General features: G+C 44.6%; 1 protein-coding gene across 2 annotated transcripts in view; it reads right to left on the reverse strand.

The window, feature by feature from the left end:
- Positions 1-22,217, reverse strand: part of LOC144682920 (short transient receptor potential channel 6-like) — a 223,598-nt gene that overhangs the window by 56,833 nt on the left and 144,548 nt on the right. For both annotated transcript variants that reach the window (XM_078545816.1, XM_078545815.1), the window contains exon 7: positions 19,443-19,707. In XM_078545816.1, coding sequence (XP_078401942.1) covers positions 19,443-19,707 — 265 coding nt within the window. The remainder of the gene's footprint in view (positions 1-19,442; positions 19,708-22,217) is intronic.

A 22,217-nucleotide genomic window follows, 5' to 3' on the forward strand; every position in this document is an offset into this window, starting at 1 on the left:
GGCCCAGATTCTTTCATCTTCCTGCCTCTGTACCAATTAATGGAGTAGTTTGTATTCCTGTGGACCATAATGGCATCTGAAAAACAGCTGCACACCACTGCATCTCGTTATTCACTGCTGCCCTCTTTGCCAGAACTGGACAGCATGTTAATTTAACCATAGACACAACCTTGCAAGGAGAGTAGACACGGGGTCTCGCCTCCATTGGTGAACTCCCCCAGGTGCAGGGCACCATCGATTGAATCTACCTAGGTATCCAGCAGGTGGCCAATGTGATCCATCAACAGGAAGGGTTCCCATTCCTCAACGTCCAACTAGTCTGTGGCCACAACAAGAGCTCCCTCCATGTTGGCACTAGCTTTCCTGGCAGCTGCCATTATTCCTGCATCTTCTGCCAGTCCAGACTGTCTCAGATCTTGACTCAAACCCCCAAAGTGTGTACATGGATCATTGAGGACATGGAAAATCCTTTGAAGACAAAGCTACTGACCCCTCCACAGGAGCTCCAGACAGAGGCACCAGTATAGATCTTGAAGACGGTGAGGCCCTGGAAGGAGACAGCTTATCAGGGAAGGAGGAGGTAAGAGAGGAAGAATTAGAGGTTGAGGGAGATGACACCGAACAGAGAGGTATCCTTGCTGCATGATGAGGTAGCCTCCTCCTTCCTCCCTCCAGGAAAAGAATCTCCCGCATTTCTTTCGCAGCCTCTAGCATTAGATCCAGGTCAGCACTGATGAAGCAAGGATCTTTGCTGCCCCAGGTGCCAGGCCTCGGGCTCCTGTGTGACATCTTCCTTCCCTCTGGTGCTGTGCAAGGCTTTGGCACAAATGTTAGATCTCTCCCCTAGGACAACCAGCTGCCTCAGTGAGGCGGGGTTCTAAATGAGTCACACATTTCACTGACCCACCTCACTGCCGCTTCATTAGCTTGAAGTGGATAGGAAACCCATCACCATATCAATTAGGGGCTCATTCCATGAAAATCTGAACTTTAATCAGTTTCTCATCAGAAGCAGATTTCTGACCACAAAACAGACTCAGGGCGAAATCATCCCAGATTTGCACAAAGCGCAGTAGCGGGCAGGAAAAACCCACAATGCTGGTTTTGGCGTCGTATGGTCCCATTCCCGGTACGTCCCGACTGATTGATAATGTATTCCCGGGAAACACGCTGGGCCGCTGGTGGGGCAGCCCCTGATTCACCCGCCCTGCCGTCACCTCAGGCCTTCAGGAATCCGGGTGCCATATTTTAAAGGCGCCCCCTGCACAAAGCTAGCACTCTCTAAGACATTGGAAGCTGCTGCAAAGTCATGGCTGCCAAAGGGAGCAAACATGTTGCCCCCAGATTTAGCTACGCCTCCCTCGAGCACCTATTGGACACAATGGAGGCTCGGCATGAAGTCCTCTAACTCCGCTCTGGGTGAAGACCAGCAAGCAAGGTCACCAATCCAGCATGGGTGGTGGTGGGAGCGCCAATGCCCTGCAAAAGAGGACAGCCACCCATTGCCGAAAGAATAAGCCACCAGAGTAAGTCACTCTTCTCATCACTCTCAACTCTCACACTCACAAACCTATCACACATCCACAGGGATCTCATTCACTGCCAGTTCATGGGACACCACCATTCACTGTCTCACACACACCTTCATCTGCCCTGTGGACTGTGTCCTCATCCCACCCATGGCACCACTCAGCACCCATACATGCCAGGCATCCTTATTATCTGGTTAGGCCGGCATCCTGCTTATACTCGCTACATCTGTATTCATGCAGGACAAGCTGGCACACAACAAGAGGGAGATATCGCAGACTGGTAGAGGAATGCCTGACATCAAGGTCCTCACAGACTTTGAAAACAGAGCCATCCAGCTGGCTGGCAACAATCTAGACTGTTCCTGTGGGAGGTCAGATGAGCTCAACCAAGCGAGAATCCAGCAGCGCTTTGTCCATCAGACAACCATGCTGTGAGTCAGTTCCCTTGTTCCACAGTCCACTGCAATGCACTAATTATCTCTCCTTGCTTTCACAGGCACTTCTGGGAAGCAGCCGAGGGTGTCCCTGAGCCAAGTCCTTGATTGAATCCCTGACAACACCTCAGAAGAAGAATCTGATGACACCCTAATTGAAGACCTGTCACAGTGCTCACCCCCACCGTCCACCAGCGCAGAGACGCACACCTTGGTGGGACCTGGTTCTGGAGTAGCCTTGGGGTCATGATCTGGTGAACACATCAGATTGTCTGATCCACAGCAGGCAGCGGCAGGGTCTTCCCAGGTTTCTGGCACTTGGAGGACTGCTGGAGGCTAGAAACCTGCTGAGTCCGAGTCAGATGACGATCATACCTCAGTTGCTGAAGCTGGAAAGGCAAGCTCGGAAACATCAGGAAGGGATGTCCGCTGCACTCGTCAGATTGCAAGGCATGGTGGAGGAGTTCTTCTGCCTTCAGTCCGAGGTGATAGCACCGGCATGCCAACGCACCGAGGTCACACTGGTAGGATGGCGGCCATCATGGAGACCTTGGTCCAGGACATTGGTGCTGCCCTGCTGCGCGGGCTCAACTCCATCGCTGCCGCCATAGTTGGCGTCCAAGTGCCAATGTGAGAGGGGTGCAGGCCAGCTCGATCTCACTCCAGCTTCCCCTTCTTCTCAAGGAATCAGCCAGAGGCCCTCAGACACCCATAGGGAGGAGGATCAGCAGGTGCACAACCCAGGGCCATCCATCCAGGTGACTCCAGGAGTGTCCGGCCCATCTGAATCCCCACTCTTTAAGACTCCAGAAGCTCCAGTCCTACAGGCTGCGGAGGGAGCCACTGCCACACAGCAGGACCCCGAAAGCAGGCTGGGGCCCTTCAGATCTCGGCCCTCCAAGGAAACCCACCAAGGTCATCAGTGACAGGGCGTAGCAGTCAGCAGGCTGCCTTCACCTCCGCTGTGGAAGTCGGGGGAGCACAAGACGTAGCAGCAGGGTTAGGAAGGTTTAGAAGATGCAGTTGCACAGCCTGGGCACGGGTGTTAATCACATGTACATAATGATCATTATTGTAAATAAACTCCCAAAAATGTCTCCTTGCCTATGGTTCCTTGTTCTGATAAGCAGTGTTTATGTCACTCAGGTGTAAAACCTTGGTTCAGGGCCTCTTCCTTGTGCAGTATGTAACTTTCAGACCAAAGTGATGGTCTGGCTTTACACTCACTGGATACATTACTGATGCCTGCACCTCGATGCATTGCTGCCTCACAGAGTTCCGTCATTCTCTCTGTGTGCACTCAGCACTTCTGAGATGGGGCTGGCCCTCCATCTCTTCAGCATCTGTGACCAGTGACGCTGTGCTCCTGAAGGGGTCAAGTGCTGAAGGCTGACCACGGAACAGGTGCACTTAAAGTTTCACAACTGCGTGTCCATGATATGACCCTAATCACAGAGCGCAAGCTTGCTGCCCTCAGCCAGAAAGGAGTCAGCCATTCACAGAGGCTATGTGAAGACCTATGGAGTGTTCTCACTGAATAATATCATCACCCTCCTGGAATCTAGCGACTATTCAGGCCTCCACTGTGTCTCCATAACATGAGCTTAAGCACTGAGGGTGTGTGCGCTGCCATCAGCCACACAGGAGTTAAACGTTCACAATTGCAAGGTGAGGACATCAGGACTGTCCTCGCTGCATCTCGTCATCATCCTCCACGAATCTAGCAGCTATGAGGGCCTGCCTTGCCTGACCAGTGTGATGACCTCTTCGTCGGCATCCTCCCTTTCGAGGACCTCATCACCATTATCTCCTTTGACGTCCTCCTCATCAGATGATACGTGCGGCTCTTCCATCTTCTCCTCAGCCAGGTGCTCCAGCATTTGCAGCGCCAGGTTGTGGAGCACACAGTAAGCGACGTTGATGCACGACACCCTCTGGCGCCGAGCCAGGCGCCTCCACTGCTCTCTTCTTCTTCTTCTCTGGTCTCTGTAAGCCATGAGGCATACCGCTAAATCACCAGGCTCCATGATCCTGATGTTCTCCTCCTGCAGGATCTGTATTGCAGTGCTCCACCGGACCTGTCGGGGCACCGGAACCTCATTTTCAAAGTGCTTATAGTTTGCTCCACCAAAGTCTGGGACGCGACATGAGTCCCATTGTACCATCGCACAGGCGTCATCAGCTGCATCCTCTGCTGGTAGCCCTTGCCCCCAAGGAGCCAGCCCTGCAGCCTCTCTGGACCCTGGAAGACATCAGAGATCTGAGACCTGCTACGGAGGTAGGAATCATGGAGGCTCCCTGGGGATTGTGCGCAGACCTGCAGGATGTGTTTGTGGTGGTCGCACACCAGCTGAACATTCAGTGAGTGGAAGCCCTTGCGGTTGACATAGTTGACTGCTTGTTGCCATGGAGATCTAAGTGCCACATGAGTGTAATCGATGGCACCCTGCACCTGTGGAAAACCAGAGATCTATCCAAATCCCAGCATTCTTGCTTCCTGGCTTTCCTGATCCCGGGTGAAATCGCAAAGTTCTGTGCCTTTGAGAAGATGGCGTCTGTGACCTCCTGGGTACACTTTTGCTTGTAGGCTTGTGAAATCCTGCACAGGTCACCTGTGGAGCCTGGAAGGAGCCACTGGTGTAGAAATTGAGTGCCCTGGTCAGTTTTGTGGCCACTGGCAGTGGATGCCCTCCAAGTCCCTATGGTGCCAAATCCTGCAGAAGGTGTCATATATGACCAACCAGTTCCTAGAAATGCACAGTCTTCGGCGACACTGGTTCTCAGTCTTCTGCAGGAATGACAAGTGCCGTCTATAGACCCTGGGCCTAGCCTACAAGCGACGGTTCGCTGTTGATCTTCAGCTACATGCGCAGCAGGCCCTTCCGCCCCTTCATCTTGAGGAAGATGCTGCTCCTTTTGCCGAGCCAGGTGCCTATGCCGCTCTCTTCTTCTTTTTCTCTGGTCTCTGTAAGCCATGAGGCATTCCGCTAAATCACCAGGCTCCATGATCCTGATATTCTCCTCCTACAGGATCAAAGAGAGAGACGCGTGGGTTAGCATATGTGCCCTAAGACCTCTCTTGGTTCAGTCTGAAGGCCCCTTCACGCAAGCACGAGAGTGCTAATTACCACTTGGATGGTCAGTGTGTAGTGCGCTCATTGACTGTCTGAAATCCCAACACCTCCGCCCCACTCCACTTGATCGATTGGTGGCAGCTTCGACCACTGGACTGCATGTTGTGCTCTCAGCTCAGGTGCAGGCATTCTCCTAACCCGCACTGCAAGGCTGCACTGTTAGCTTGAACCATGATGGATACGGGTCCAAACCTAAATAAAGACATTGCAAGGGGCTGTGAGCACCTCCACCAGTGACTGCGCCATGGCCAATTTTCACAAGGGGAATGTACAATGTGCCCATTCAGCCAATTGTTCTGCTGCCCCCTAATACGCACATTAATTTACAGCCTGCGCCCAAGGGGTAAAAAGTTCTGGAGCGTTTGGTGGCACATTAAAGCTTTTACATTGCTTGAGTGGGTTGAAAAGCTTCAAGAGGCCCAACTCCAATCATGTCAATGGAGCTGCTGCTGAACAGTCTTAGCTGCAGAAGAATGCTCACTTTTGACAAGCTTTTCCAAGTGCGTGGCAGCTTCCTTCACCACCCTCCCATCCCCCCATTGGCATGTGCTTGAATATTTCCTTCAGTCTGTCTGTGCTGCCTTGCCTCCCAACAATCCCCCCGCTGCCACTATGTGCTTGTGTACTTCCTTCAGTCTCTGCTGTCTAGACCTCCAGCTCTCCAGCCCCACCCACACTGGAGCCCTTGCCCTGGCACCACAATGAAAGCCAGCCGGGAAAAAGCCTATGCCACCACCACCTCCCCAACCCCCCACCCCCCCGCCCGCCCCCCGAAAATGCACAGCGTCTCTTCCTTGATATCCTATGGGCGATGCTCATGAGCACTGTGCAAGGTTGTGCGCACTCAGCTCTGAGTTCCCCTCAAAGTTCAGGTCACCACCTTTTAAAGGCAGCTGTGAAGCACGCCGTTCTGAGGTCACACCGATGTGGGTGGTAAATTTGACGTGGGGGGATGATTCCCGCGAGCAGGTCTTTTAATTAGATGCAAATGTATCAAATGACGTTCCAGATGCAGCCCACCATTGACGGGGTGGAGCAGATGATTGCAAACTGGTTTCACAACGGCATAAAACCGATTTTTGCCCTTCTCCCCATATTCCACACCCTGCCCCTGCCCTGCCATGACACCCGATGCCAATGGGGCCAGAAAATTCCAACCCCAGTTCATGTTTCCCTTTTTCCTATATGTTTCTCCTAACTTGTGCAGTGTGACCTATCTCTTACTTTTCTCAACCTCACTGTCTAAGTTCTCTGGTGCTTGGGGCAGGTGGTGGTTCTGGCATATGCTGCCAGAATGTGGGTTTTCATGGTGACACCGGCTGTACCCTTATTCCTTTTCGTTCTGCATTCCTAGAAAAAGACAGAAGGACGACATTGTGAAAATCCTCAGCACGCCAAATTGAAGCAATATTTTCATTGTGTGGCATCCTCCAAGGTGCAAATCAAGTTGAGTGCATGTCTCTGTGACTGTAACTCTGTTAAAAATTATTATAGGACATGAATATTATTGTACCAACTGTGAGACTGGAGGAGCTTCCAACTTCACAGTTTCTCCACTCCCAATAATCAACAGAATGGTTTCATTAAATTGGCCACGAGCTTATTTTCTTTTTCCACCTGTGTGGCACTGCACCTGCTAATTAAAGACCATCTCATCCTGCAAGTTTTAAAATAATAGTGAACGAAAGAAAGTTGATAAATCAGTAACAATGTCATGGGCTGTGCACTTTCAGTGGCAGACTGCATGTGTCCATTTAATCATCTCTGGATTGTTACCTGAGCCAAGTGCCAATTGGCATAGGATCAAGCAGATTAGAGAATTAAATGATAAAAACAAAAAACTACTGCGGATGCTGGAAATCCAAAACAAAAACAGAATTACCTGGAAAACTCAGCAGGTCTGGCAGCATCGGCGGAGAAGAAAAGAGTTGACGTTTCGAGTCCTCATGACCCTTCAGCAGAACTGAGTAAAGTTAGGAGAGGGGTGAAATATAAGCTGGTTTAAGGTGGGGGGAGAGAAGTTGGAGGGGTGGGGGGTGCTGGTAGTAGGGACAAGCAAGCAGTGATAGGAGCAGATAATCAAAAGATGTCACAGATAAAGGAACAAAGACGTGTTAAAGGTGGTGATATTATCTAAGAGAATGTGCTAATTAAGAATGGATGGCAGGACACTCAAGGTACAGCTCTAGTGGGGGTGGGATGGAAAGACAGACAGGGCATTACAGTTATAGATTTAAAAATAATGGAAATAGGTGGGAAAAGAAAAATCTATATAAATTATTGGAAAAAACAAAAGGGAGGGGGAAGAAATGGAAAGGGGGTGGGGATGGGGGGAGGGAGTTCAAGATCTAAAGTTGTTGAATTCAATATTCAGTCCGGAAGGCTGTAAAGTGCCTAGTCGGAAGATGAGGTGCTGTTCCTCCAGTTTGTGTTGGGCTTCACTGGAACAATGCAGCAAGCCAAGGACAGACATGTGGGCAAGGGAGCAGGGTGGAGTGTTAAAATGGCAAGCGACAGGGAGGTTTGGGTCTTTCTTGCAGACAGACCGCAGGTGTTCTGCAAAGCGGTCGCCCAGTATACGTTTGGTCTCTCCAATGTAGAGGAGACCACATTGGGAGCAACGAATGCAGTAGACTAAGTTAGGGGAAATGCAAGTGAAATGCTGCTTCACTTGAAAGGAGTGTTTGGGCCCTTGGACGGTGAGGAGAGAGGAAGTGAAGGGGCAGGTGTTGCATCTTCTGCGTGGGCATGGGGAGGTGCCATAGGTGGGGGTTTTGGAGTAGGGGGTGATGAAGGAGTGGACCAGGGTGTCCCGGAGAGAACGATCTCTACGGAATACCGCTAGGGGGGGTGAAGGGAAGATGTGTTTGGTGGTGGCATCATGCTGGAGTTGGCGGAAATGGCGGAGGATGATCCTTTGAATGCGGAGGCTGGTGGGGTGATAAGTGAGGACAAGGGGGACCCTATCATGTTTCTGGGAGGGAGGAGAAGGCGTGAGGGCAGATGCGCGGGAGATGGGCTGGACATGGTTGAGGGCCCTGTCAACGACCATGGGTGGAAAACCTAAGTTGAGGAAGAAGGAAGACATGTCAGAGGAACTGTTTTTGAAGGTAGCAACGTCAGAACAGATGCGACGGAGGCGAAGGAACTGAGAGAAAGGGATGGAGTCCTTACAGGAAGCGGGGTGTGAGGAGCTGTAGTCGAGGTAGCTGTGGGAGTTGGTAGGCTTGTAATGGATTAAATGCAGAATGAGAATGAGAATTAAATGCATGGCTCAAATATTGGTCTGAGAAATAGGCATTTAGATTCATGGGGTAGTGGCATCAGTGCTCAGGGAAGAGGGAGCTATTCTGTTGGGATGGGCTCCACTTAAACCATTATCTCCAACGAGTGTCCTGGCCAATCATCTAACTAGGGCTATGGTCGGGGCTTTAAACTAACCACGGGGGTGGGGGGGAGGGGTGGAGAGAGGGTTTGGGCAAAATGAGTGAATGGAGAATTAGAAATCCAAAGAGAAAAGTCAAGGCAATGGAGCAATGTAGCAATGTGGGTAAAGAAAAGCAGAGTGGGACAAGAAGGGACAGGGAGTTTAACAGTCATTATGCATCATAGAGTGAGGTCCATGCAGGGAATAGTAGTAAAAAAATTGAAATAAAGGCTTTTTACTAGAATGAGCGAAGCATCTCAAAAAGATAGATGAACTAAGGCACAAATTCAGGTAAATCGTTTAGTTTAATCATCATTACAGAGACATAGTTACAAGGTGACAAGTTTGGGAAATAAATATTCTGAGGAGCACAATATTTTGGAAAGGCAAATAGAATGGCAAAGGAGGAGGGATAGCACTGATAGTAAAGGATGAAATAAAGATATTAGTGAGAAAAGATCTGGCCTCAGAAGATCATGAAGTAGAAGAAGTGTGGGTGGATATTAGGAATAGCAAGAGTCAGGAAACACTGGTCGGAATAGTTTCTAGGCCCCCGAACATTGGTTATACCATTGGACAGTGTGTTAAACAATAAATTATTGGAGCTTGCAGCAAAGGAAATGTACTAATTGTGGAGCACTTTAATGTTCATATAGGCTGGGAAGGGTGACCTAGAAGACCAGTTTGTAGAATGTTTTTGTGACAGCTTCCAGGAGCAAAACATTGTGGAACTGACTAGGGGAAAACTAGTTTAGATCTAGTATTATGTAATGGGGCAGGGGTTAATTTGTAATGTCAGAGCAAAAGATCCACAGGGAAATAGTGATCACAATAAAACTGAATTTCATGCTAAGTTTGGAAGTAACATACTCCAATCACAAAGAAGAATCTAAAATTAAACAAAGCCAATTACATATGTATGAGAGGAGAACTGGCTAACATTGATTGGATAAATAGACTAAAAGGTATGGAGGCAAATAAACTATGAGAACCATTTATCAAAATTCAACTGGGGGAAAATCTGTAATTTAAGATAGCCTCAGTAATGGTAACGATGAAACTATCATTGATTGTCATAAAACCCCATCTGGTTCTGGCCTTCCTTGTCTGCTCTGGCCTACATGTGACTCCAGACCCACAGCAATGTGGTAGACTCTTAACTGCTTTCAAGGGCAATTAGAGCAGGCAACAAATGCTAGCCTTGCCAGTGATCCACATCCCACAAATGAATTAAAAAAGTAGCAAATCTGAGGATTGGGAGTATTTTAGAAACCAACAAAGGGCCACCAAAAAGTTGATAAAAAGGGAAAAAATAGAATATGAGAGTAAATTAGCCAAGAACATAAAACAGATTGTAAGATCTTTTACAGGTATATAAAAGGAATAGAGTTGCTAAAGTAAATGTTGGTCCATTAGAAGCAGGGAGTAGAAAAATGACCATGGGGAATGAGGAAATGACAGTGACATTGAACAAATATTTCATGTTTGTCTTCAAAGGAGAAGACACAAGTTGCATACCAGAAATAAAGGATAACCTAAGAGCTAATAACAGTGAGGACATTCAGGTAATTAATATCAGCAGGAAAAAAGTATTCGAGAATCTTAAGGAATTAAAATCCAATGCATCCCCAGGACTAATGGCCTACATCCTAGGGTTTGAAAAGAGGTACTGTAGAAATAGTGGCTGTTCTGGCTATTATTTTCCAAAATTATTTAGGTTCAGGAATGTTCCCAGTATATTGGAAGTTGGCAAATGTAACACTGATTTTCAAGAAGGAAGGGAAAGGGAAAACAGGGAACTACAGGTCAGTTAGCCCAGCATCAGGCATTGGGAAAATGCGGGACTCTATTATTAAGGAAGTCTTACCAATGCACTTTGAGAAGTATAGTATGATTATAACAAGTCAACATGGTTTTACAAAAGGGGAATCCAATTTGACAAATTTATTAGTTTTTTGAGGATGTAACTAAAAGGATAGATAAAGAGGAACCAGCAGATGTAGTATATCTGGATTTCCAAAAAGCATTCAGTAAGGTGCCACACAAAAGATTAATAGACAAGATAAGGGTTCATAGAATTGGGGGTAATATATTAGTATGGACAGGGGATTGGTTAATGAACAGGAAGTGCAGAGTAGCCATAAACAGGGCATTTTCAAGTTGGAAGGTTGTGACTAATGGAGTGTTGCAAGGATAGTGTCGGGGCCTCAGCTGTTTACAATCTATTTTAATGACTTAGATGAAGAAATAGAGAGTAATACATTTAAGTTTGCTGACAATATGAAGATAGGTGGAAATTTAAGCTGTGAGGAGGTCACAGAGAGGCTGCAAAGAAATACACACATGCAAGTGGGCAACAAGATGGCAGATGGAGCGTAATGCAGGGGAGTGTGAAATTATTCACTTTGGTCGTAAGAATAGAAAAGCAGAATATTTTCTGAAAGGTTTGAAACTTATAAGTGTTGATGTTCAGAGAGACTTTGGTATGTTTGTAGAAGGTACACCAAAGGTTAGCATGCAGGTACAGCAAGCAATTAGGAGTGCAAATGGCATGTTAGCCTTTACTGTAAGAAGGCTGATGTACAGAAATAAAGAAGTCTTGCTACAATTGCACAGGACTTTGGTGAGAACACATCTGGAATAGATGTGCAGCTTTGGTCTCCATATTTAAGGAAAGGTATACTTGCAGTGGAGGCAGTACAACAAAGGTACATATACTAATCCCTGGAAGTGAGAAGGTTGTCCAGGATAAAATTAGTAAATTAGGCCTATATTCTGTGGAGTTTAGAAGAATGAGAGGTGATCTCATTTAAACATACAAGATTATGAAGTGGCTTGATAGGGTGGAAGCTGAGAGATAGTTTTCATTGGTCAAGGGATCTAACACAAGAAGGCACAGTCTCAGGATAAGGGATCTATCATTTCAGACTGAGATGAGGAGAAATCACTTCACTCAAAGGGTTGTGAATCTTTGGAATTCTCTACCCCAGAGGATTGTGGATGCTCCATCATTGTATACGTTTAAGGCTGGCCTAGACAGATTTTTGGTCTCTTAGGAAATCAAGGGATATGGGGATTGGGCGGGAAAATTGAGTTGAAGCCCAAGGTCAGCCATGATTATATTGAATGGTGGAGCACGCTCAACGTGCATAGAGTCTAATTCTGCTCCTATTTCTCATGTTCTAGTGTTCTTGTATTTAATTGGCATTGCCCTGTTAAGCTGGCATACCAGCAATAATTGTCTTGTCAACCCTTTGAATTTTAAAGTCTCATCCTTGGTTCAAATCGTTTCATGGCATCAACCCTCCCTATCTCTCTATTCACCTCCAGCCCTACAACTATTCAAAAATCTGCACTCCTCCAATTCTGGATTTTTGTGCACCCATGATCTCCATCAACTACATCATTGGAAGCCTAGGCCCCAAGTTCTGGAATTTCCTCCCTAAGCCTCTCCAGACCTCTATCTCTTCTTTTAATCTGCTGCTTAAACCATAACTTCTTGACCCAACTTTTGGTCACCTATCCTAATATCTCTTTATGTGGCTCAGTGTCTATTTTGTTCGATAACGCTCCTGTGAAGCATCTTAGATTGTTCCACTACATGTAAATGTAAGTTTTTACTTTTGAACCCGTTTTAAGAATGGTATTTGAATTATCCAATCGTACAAATTTACAGCATAGTAGGAGGCTATTTGGCTCATTAGGGAGGAAATTCCAGAACTTGGGGCCTAGGCTTCCAATGATGTAGTTGATGGAAATCATGGATGCACAAAAGTCCAGAATTGGAGGAGTGCAGATTTTTGAATAGTTGCAGGGCTGGATGTGAATAGAGAGATAGTGGGGGGTGATGCCATGAAACGATTTGAACCAAGGATGAGACTTTAAAATTCAAAGGGTTGACAGACAATTATTGCTGGTATGCCAGCTTAACAGGGCAATGCCAATTAAATACAAGCACACTAGAACATGAGAAATAGGAGCAGAATTAGACTCTATGCACGTTGAGCGTGCTCCACCATTCAATATAATCATGGCTGACCTTGGGCTTCAACTCAATTTTCCCGCCCAATCCCCATATTTGGCCCATTTGTGTTCACACCAGCCAACAAATAGTCATCCAACCTAATCCCACTTTCCCGTCCATGGCCTTGTCAGTCGTGGCACTGCAAGTGCATATCCAAGTAATTTTTAAATGTTATAGAGATTTCTGCCTCTACTACCCTTTCAGTCAGTGAGTTCCAGATGCCCACCATCCCTTCGCTGAAAAACTATCCCCTTTAATCCCCTCTAAACCTCCTTCCTTTTACCATAAATCTATGCCCTCAGGTTATGGATCCCTCAACTAAGGTTAATAGGCCTTCCTGTCCACTTTATACAGACCCATCATAATTTTATACACTCCAATTAGTTCTCCTCTCAGCCTCCTCAATTCCAAAGGAATCAAGCCTAGCCTATCCAATCTTTCCTAATAACTAAAATTCTTCAGTCCAGGCAAAATCCTTGTAATTCTCTCGGTATCATCTCTCTTGGAATCGTATCTTTCCTAGAGAGTGGTGACCAGAACTGCAAGCAGTACTCCAGCTGTGGCCTAGCTAGTGCTTTATGCAGTTCTAGCATAACCTCTCAGCTCTTATATTCTATACAATAACAGAAAATTCTGGAAAAACTCAGCAGGTCTAGCAGCATCTGTGGAGAGAGAAACAGTGTTAACGTTTGATTCCTTATGACCCTTCTTCAGAGCTGAAGAAAAGTGGAAATGTGGTGAAATTTATACTGTTTAAGTGGGGTGGGGCAGGTGAAGCTGGATAGATGGACAGTGATAGGTGGGGACAAAGGAGAGATTGACAAAGATGTCATGAACTAAAGGACAAATGGAGTGTTAATGGTAGTGGTAAGGGCTAAAAAAGATGCTGATCGTGGCATAAAGGTAAGAAAGCAGAATGTGATAATAGCAGAACAAGGGAAGCATTGTGTGAAAACAACATGGAATAAGTAACAGGTGACCCTGTAGGGGATGGGGTGGGGTGAGGGGGCAGTGGTGGGGGAAAAAAGATAGAAAATGGGATAGAAGAGGGGATTAAAAAAAGTGGGATAAAACCATGGGTAAATGAATAAAATCAAAAATAAGTGAATAAAAATGAATGCATAAAAAAGGGGATTAAAAAAGAGGTGAGGTTAGAGGAGAAGGTTCATGGTCTGAAGTTGTTAAACTCAATGTTAAGACCGGAAGGTGAGGTGCTGTGCCTCCAGTTTGCGTTGGGCTTCACTGGAACACTGCAGCAGGCCAAGGATGGACATGTGGGCATGAGAGCAGGATGATGTGTTGAAATGGCAAGCAACAGGAAGGTCTAGGTCATACTTGTGGACAGATTGGAGGTGTTCCGCAAAGCAATCACCCAGTCTGCGTTTGGTCTCCCCAATGTAGAGGAGACCGCATTGGGAGCAGCGAATGCAGCAGACTATATATCCATTCTATACCTCTGATAATAAAGGCAAATATCCTTAATGCTTTACTGACCACCTTATCTACCTGTTCAGCATCTTCAGAGATCTGTGGATATGCACTCCAAGATCCCTCTGTTCCTCTACATTCCTCAGAATCTTACTATTTATTATGTACTCCCTTGAATTGTTAGATTTCACCAAATGTGTTACCTCACAATTCTCCAGATTGATCTTGTTATGATCCCAGCTATGAGAATATTGGACATGCCTGATACTTGTTAGGACCTGGCTTGATTGACCATAATCATTTAAATAATATAATGCGTGAAAGAACTAAGGGTAGGGAAATAAGCGGCAGGACTCCAAGAGTAAACTGAAGCACCAAAACAATCTTTACCATACAAACTTGAACATAACAAACACAAGCAATAATGGCTAAATATGTACACTGAGCAAATAAGATCATGATTCGAAACAGTATGTGCTTCTACCTTAAACTCAATCCAACAGATTTAGCCCAGCTTAACCTTTTTACTGTGGTTTTCACATTAGTAGGCTTTTGAACATTCTCATACTCTGGAAGACAAATTTCATTTTCTCTGTGTCTGGCTGCATTGGTCACAGCTCAGGTCTATGGTATATTCCTATCAATATGACGTCCCTGGTCCAAGTGTAGGCGTCGCTGACGGTCACACACCACAACCCACCAGACATGCGTACACACTCCCTTGGCATCTATTCTGTGGCTGGACTTCTCCTCTCTTTACAGAGTTAGTTGGTCCGATCCAATTATCTAGAATTCCCTCTTTTCCTCTCTAAGCATGCAGAACTGAGTTCTCTGGTTAAACACAACAGACTGGGTGTCTGCAGCCTTCAGGTCAGCTTCTCTTACACTTGCTTTTTCCCAAAAAGTCAAAGCCCACTAGTTTTCCTTTTGGAGCATAGTTCCACCCTCAGCAATTTTATCCATAGCAACCTCAGGGCTTCCTTGGTTCTAAAAAGCTCTCAGCTGCTCAAAAGTTCAAGCATGGTTTGTAAGTACACAGGCATACTAAACAACTGACAGTAAACAATGCCCAATTCACTTTAAACTGAAACCAAAACTCTACATTCTTAACCCTTAACATAACTGACAATAGAGACAGTTGTAACAAACTCCAATTGCCACTGTTCTGCCCATTTGACCAGTCCATTCATATCTTCTTGCAGGCTATAGTTTTCTTCTTCAGTATCAACCACACAACCCATTTTTGTATTGTACACAAACTTCTTATTCATACCCTTTACATTCAAGTCCAAATCATTGATATATACCACAAAAAGCAAGAGACCTAATACTGAGGCCTGTGGAACCCCACTGGAATCAGCCTCCCAATCACAAAAACACCCATCAACCATTACCCTTTGCTTCTAGACCCTGAGTCAGTTTTGGATCAAACTTACCACTTTGTCTTGGATTCCACGGGCTTTTACTTTTCTGAACAGTCTGTCATGTGGGACCTTATCAAAAGTCTTGCTTAAATCCATATAGACTATATTAAATGCGTCACCCTTATCAAGCCTCCTTGCCAACTCCTCTAAAACCAAATCGAGTTATTGCTGAAAAGAGAGACATGTTGCCAAAACTTTTCATCTTGCACACATCAGGGCAAGTGCAAGAATGTCAAATTTCAAACAATTGTAACAATTTACATTACAGGGGAAAAGGGATGTTGATTGGTTGACAAATCGACTCTGATTGGCTAAGGTGTTGCCATGGAGAAAGAAATGGGAAACTATAGACTACCCATGCTTTTAGGTAAATCAATAAAGATGCAGACTTGAACATATTCCTTTTCCCCAGGTATACACATAGTTGTTTGGTAGTACAGAACTTGAGTATTGCTGGAAAAAAGAAACATGTTGTTGAAGCTTTTCATCTTGCACTCATCAGGACAGATTCACAAGTATACCAAATCTCAAAGGGAACAACAATTTATACTGCATGAGAAGAGGATGCTGATTGGTTGGCAAGGGGGCTGTGATTGGTAGAGGCATTGTCATGGAAAATATCATAGCTATACCACAGACCTGTAGACTCCTATCTACTGCAAGCCCACTTTCATTGGTCAATATACACATTGGATTCCTGCAGTTTCACGTGCTATAAGATTGGCCTTATTGGCAACCTCATAAACAGGACCCAAGTCATTTCCTCGCCATGCAAGTTTGATGCCGGGTGCATTAAAGCTATCCTGTGGGATAACAGCTACCCTAATCAGATCATTGCTCGCTATATAGTGCACAAACTCATGAATAGGTCTAAAGCTGCTACTTTTGGTTCTGAAAAGTGCCAAGTCTATCTCAGATTATCCTGAAAGGATAAGGTATCTCAAAAATTTGAACAACTATGCAGTAGCAACACGGGTGGTATTCTCCAATAACAGGATGCTGCCATTAAGCCAAAAAGATAATCTGCCTTCCAAACAAATGAGTAATGTGGTACATGAATTTCAGTGCTTGTGTGATGCCAAGTATGTACACCATATGTCCCAATAACTGGGGGATCGTATCAAACAGCATGTCCCTTCTGTTGTTCACAACAGGCAAAGTACTGATCATGCTCAACCAGCCCGTGCTTGCAAAACACAAAACATAGTGTCCGACGTTAGGTATGATTCCGTGATTGGACAGCATTAGCTCACTTATATTTACACACACAAGTCCCTGTCCTTTGCAAGCAGAAGGAACATGTCCACTTTTTACAATGAAGCAAAGCTTGGGGTGCAACCATTCCCTGGTTCATTCCGCATGGCAATGCCTTGGCCAATCAGAGTTGACTTGCCTGGCTTGAATTGAAACAAAAGCTTGGCAGTTAACTGTTCCCTGGTGCATTCTCCATGGCAATGCCTCTACCAATTAGAGTCCACTTGCCAATCAATCAGCACCTCTTTGCAGTGTTGTTCCCTTTGAGAATTGGTATTCTTATGATGAGTGCAAGGCAAAAAACTTTGATAGCATGTCTCTTTTTCAGTAATATTCCTTTTGTTTGCAGAGAATGAGTCCCTGTGTATGAACATATGTCACTTCCAACTAGCATAATGAGCCATGTTACGAGCTTGACTGATTATATTAAGTTGTTTTTAGTGTAGCTATTAATGCTGTCAGGATTATTGAGCTGCCAAATTGTAGAATCACATCCAGCTAAAAATGGTTTTTTTTGGGTTTTGCAAGTGCAGTCTAATTGAGTACAATCTGTAATCTGCCTATTACTAACAGTTGGAGGAACGTGTTGTTTGATTCCATCAGCCAATTTTGGGACATACGGCCTACGTACCTGGCATTGCACCTGCACTGTGTCAGTGCGAGGCCAAGTACACAGGCCATATGTCCTGACGATTGGCTTAAGAACTCTTCTGCCTCTTCTTAGGCAACATATCTCTCTTTTCAGCAATATTCAAGTTCTGTACTATCAAACATGTTAGTCCAACATCAATACCCTTAATACTTCCTCTATCACTATGTTAAATTTCACCTAACATTTCACACTCCTTCCTCATTGCAATGTCTGTGTACAAAGGTTAGCTAATGCATTCATAATCATATTTCTTTGCAAACATCATCCATCTCAGTCAGGCCAAGCATTCATTTCTATCTTTTTCATTCTTGCACTGCACTACTTAACATCTTCAAAATGATCTCCATGGAAAAGCGGGGAAGGTTGAGAATTTTGGAAGAGCTTTTATATCTTGTGCTTATTAATAAAGTTGGCTAACCTTAGTAAAATTCTTGAGGTTTACAATCTTCTTTTTCATATCCTGTTAAGACTCGGGGGCAGAATTTTTAGGTTGGTGGGTGGGCGGGCGTCCAACCCGTTCGGACGCAAAATTGCGCGAGATGATGTCGGACAAGCGTTCCGACGTTGGAAGTGCGTCCGCCAACAACTAAGAGGTCAATTAAGATAATTAATGTCGCAATTGTCTTTAATTTTATGTTGCCCGTCCAACCTTATGGTTGGCGGATGGGCAAATCGGCCAGGCAGCCTTTGCATTTTTCTTCAAACCTCATCTACGGGCGGATGAGGTTTCACTGACAAAATAAAATATAAATAAATTTCCGTGCACAGCATTTTCAGTAGCTAAATTTTCAGGTGATTTATAACAATGCATGGATACTTTTTTTCAGCTTCTGAAACCTTTATTTTTGATTTTTCAGGTCTTCAGCTCCCTGAAGCAGTTCTCTGTCATCAGAGAGCTTTCATTCAGCGCTCGCCTGTGCTGTCACCAACACCCGCCCTCCTCCTACCCCCCACCCCAGCAGCGCTGAACATTTCAGCACGCGCTTCACGCTCGCTTTCCATTAATTGGCCAGCCAGTGTGAAATCATGGTCGGGGGCCGATCGCGTTTGGCGGCCTGTTCCCTGGCCGGTCCCGGACCTGCTGATCATGCCCGCCCACCAGCCTAAACATTCTGCCCCTGAAAATGGAATTCACCTTCTGTGAGATGCTATTTAAATGGTTCAAATTGCTGGTTGCTACTGTTAAAAGGTGCTGATCCTGACAATTGATCCTGTTGTGTGATTGTTCTGGTATGAGTTGGGAAGTTAGGAAAGCAGTAAAGTTGTGCTTTCAAGGGCAGATTTATTTTTGGTAGGAAAGCTTAAGTTATGATTACGCAACACTTAAAAATGCAGAAAAACAGCAATTTCTGGCCTTAAAAGCCATCATGAGCACAACTCCCTTCAAATCTAACCAAATCTAATCTTAGATCAGTGGTGCATATCAGTGATACACAACTTGACACAAAATGAGTAAATTTAAAATATTTACATAGACAATACTAGAGGATTGTGCTGTTCAACGTAGCAGAACAATATAAAATATTCATGTAACCATGACAAATGGATCAGAAGACTCAATTTTCTTGTAACATTCTTCCCATCTCACTTAAAGGCACTAACTCTAGGCCATGCGGTATTTCTACAGATGTAGGCAACCCTCTGTACTTCACTGAAATGGCGATCCTTTCTGTGTGAGTCTAGGGAGTATGTGTCTCCAGTCTATTGAACCACAAAAACAAATCACATGATTCCTTTTAACTGTTTTCACAAATTATCATAGCAATATGGCCCAGAGTTTTAAGAAAAAATGGTTAAATAGGAAGGCTATCTTAAAGTTTAATGCCTCAATAGGCAACATCAGTCATTTTTACAACCTGCTCTGGAGAAACATTGAGTGTTTTCTTTGGACTCTGAATAGTACAGGTCATTCTTTTTATCAATTTGATCTCAACTTGCTGTAAGAAAATAATTAAATATACACAGCATGGAAACAAATACTAATCCACATCATGAGATTAGAGTTCTAACTGGCCACATTTTTAATAATAGATTTACAGGTTACATGATAATCTTATTCTTTAACTAAAAGATTTACAAATACCAAGAGGCAAACTGTTCATTAAAAACAATTAAACCTGTGCCAGTACTTACGTTGTAAATGCATTGTTTTGCTTTGCTCCAAGGTAGTGTGAATAAAGATTAAACATTCCAATCATGAAGGCTACAAAAACCATGATGAAAATGACCATGAATTTGAATATGTCTTTCACAGTTCTTCCTAGAGATATTTGTAAAGGCCCAAAGCTTTCATTAGCTGGAAGAATGTATGCAATTCTAGAGAAGCTCAGCACAACTGCTATTGCATAAAGGCCTTCTGATATAAGTTGGGGATCAGATGGAAACCATTTACTTCGAGCTGGAAGAAATATTTAAAATACAGAACATTAATTCTGCTATATGTCACTGATAAAAAAGCAGATTCAAATACGTCCTAGAACCCCACTTTTGTCATTGTTTCTTATAAATTCAAGTCAACACCTGAATTTAATTCAAGTTTTTGATTTTTGGTGAGTTTGCAAATCTATTTTATTTTTCAAACCGAAGCTTGACACACATTATATCTAAATTATATTTGAACCTTTGTCACACTGATACAATAAATCTTTCCACCATAGCTGCCTGATGCATATTCAGTTATTAGCAATGGCCATATGTTTGATGCTCTTGGGTAAGTTGTGGAAAGTTGTGTTCAAGAGGAGCGTGGGTAAAGGTAAGGCTACAACACTAGCACATCGATTCATAAAATTGCTCTCCTTTGAGCACAGCTCCCATTAGAAGCACAAAATCAGTTCCTTAAATTTGTAGCCGAAGACTACTTCTCTGTTTTTATAATAAGGTGGATCATAAGAAAAGAGAAAAATTCCTATTTGGATGACAGTCTAGAAATGACATGCTATTGGCTACCTTTGAGGAAACCACTCTAGATGTTCTTAGCTAGGAAAGTGTTTTGAGACAAAAACAAAAATTTCTGGAAAAACTCAACAGGTCTGACAGCATCTGTGGAGGGAAAGACAGAGTTAATGTTTCGAGTCAGTCATATGGACTCGAAACGTTAACTCTGTATTCCTCTCCACAGATGCTGGCAGACCTGCTGAGTTTTTCCAGCTATTTTTGTTTTTGTTTCAGATTTTCAGCATCCGCAGTATTTTGTTTTTATAAAGTATTTTGAGAGTTGGGGATGAAACTGGAAGCCTTGTCCAAGCTCATAGAATTGTACAGCAGTGTATAAGGCCATTTGGCCCATTGTGTCTGTGCCAGCTGTTGGAAAAAGCTGCACTTAGTCCCACTCCCCTGCTCTATGTCCATATCCTTCTAAATTTTACCCCTCATATATTCATCTCATTTCACTTTGATTCAATACTTCAGATGACTTTTCACTAAAAATGGTTTTCAACAAACAATTACAATTCTAACAAACTGGAGGGGAAATGGAATTTTCACTTCTCCCAATTGTGGGGAGTTGAACCTAAAAGGCAAGACCCAAAAGAAGACGTGGACAAATTTAGTCTCTGAAGCAGCAGTATTTTTGGGTGCTACAAGGCCTCTAAAACTACCAAATTTATGTCCATCACATGCACGCACACCTCCAATAGGAAGTGTGATGAACGCCACATTTGTAAAGGGGATTGCGCGTATGCCTTTAATGATCGCCAGCAACATGTACAGCAGGTAGATCATGATATCTATCAGATGCAATTCTTAACCTATGTCAGCACTGCCATTTTGGAGCTCCATGCTCTAGCCTACAGTCTCCCCTTACTTCGTACAGCTGAATACGCATTCCCCACTATGAAGGAGCCCACCACCAGCACTTTTTAAAGTAATTATCAATTTTTGCTGGTACAGTGCTGGATTATTTCTTCTATCTGTTGCTGCAATTCTGCACATGTTGTGTGCTTTTCCATGGTTGCTTAATGTTTCAATAGTCTATAGGGAGTTTGTTTAGTGACTTAAAGGTTTGTGAACAAACCAGTTGCTTCCAGACATAGATTTTCTGGTAGGGCTTCCATTTGGCATTGAGCATGAGTGGGAGAAAGGCAGAGGCCGCACAGAGCAGGACAAGCTCCTAGAAGAGGGAGGAGGAGAAAGGGTCTCAACAATGCCACTTCCCAGCAAGGACCATCACCGTGTCCCCTATGCAGGGGCTTCTCTCCTTCTGGTTAATTTCTGCTGATTGTTGTTTAGCACCACCTTCTCCTGCAAGAGAAAGGGAGGTGTGTCAGTGATTGTCTTGCATTATCTTTGAGTGATGTGGCAGTCATGGTTGAATAATTGCAACCTCTGAGATGTGGGTTTGAAGCTTGTAGCAGTGTTCGGTGTGAGAGTGAGGTGAAACATATGAATGTCAGGTATGAGATCTGATTGGTAGAAATTGTTGGTAGGTGCGTGATGGGGGTGTGGTGATTTGAGCATTGGATGAGGTTAGCAGTGCAGCTGGTGAGATATGACAGTTGAAGAGGCAGTCATTGACCTTGGTAACTTGTGTGAGAATGTAAATTTCTTCCTGCACCAGGTCCTTAGGGCTAAATTCCTGGCATTGACCTCCTCCGCCATCATTTCCATTGCTTTCTGACCATGTGTCGGGAGGCCTCTTGGCTCCCTGTGGATATTGGATCTTTCTCCTAGCTTCCATCTCCTCCACTAAGGCCTCTAGTTCAGCATCTGAAAACCTTGGAATCTGCTCTCCCCCATGTTGTGCCATTCCTCAAGGTTTCCCAAGTCAGACTCACTTCCTGCATGACTGCCAGCACCTGCTTGAGTCACAATTTACTTCCATCTTATAAAGTTCAGGCTAACTTTAACTGGTGCTAACTGCGCACGATATTGGTCCCCTGCTCAGGTGCCCAATTAATCAACTGCACAGTT

Source organism: Cetorhinus maximus, chromosome 7 (assembly GCF_964194155.1).
Source record: "Cetorhinus maximus chromosome 7, sCetMax3.hap1.1, whole genome shotgun sequence".
Classification (NCBI taxonomy): domain Eukaryota; kingdom Metazoa; phylum Chordata; class Chondrichthyes; order Lamniformes; family Cetorhinidae; genus Cetorhinus; species Cetorhinus maximus.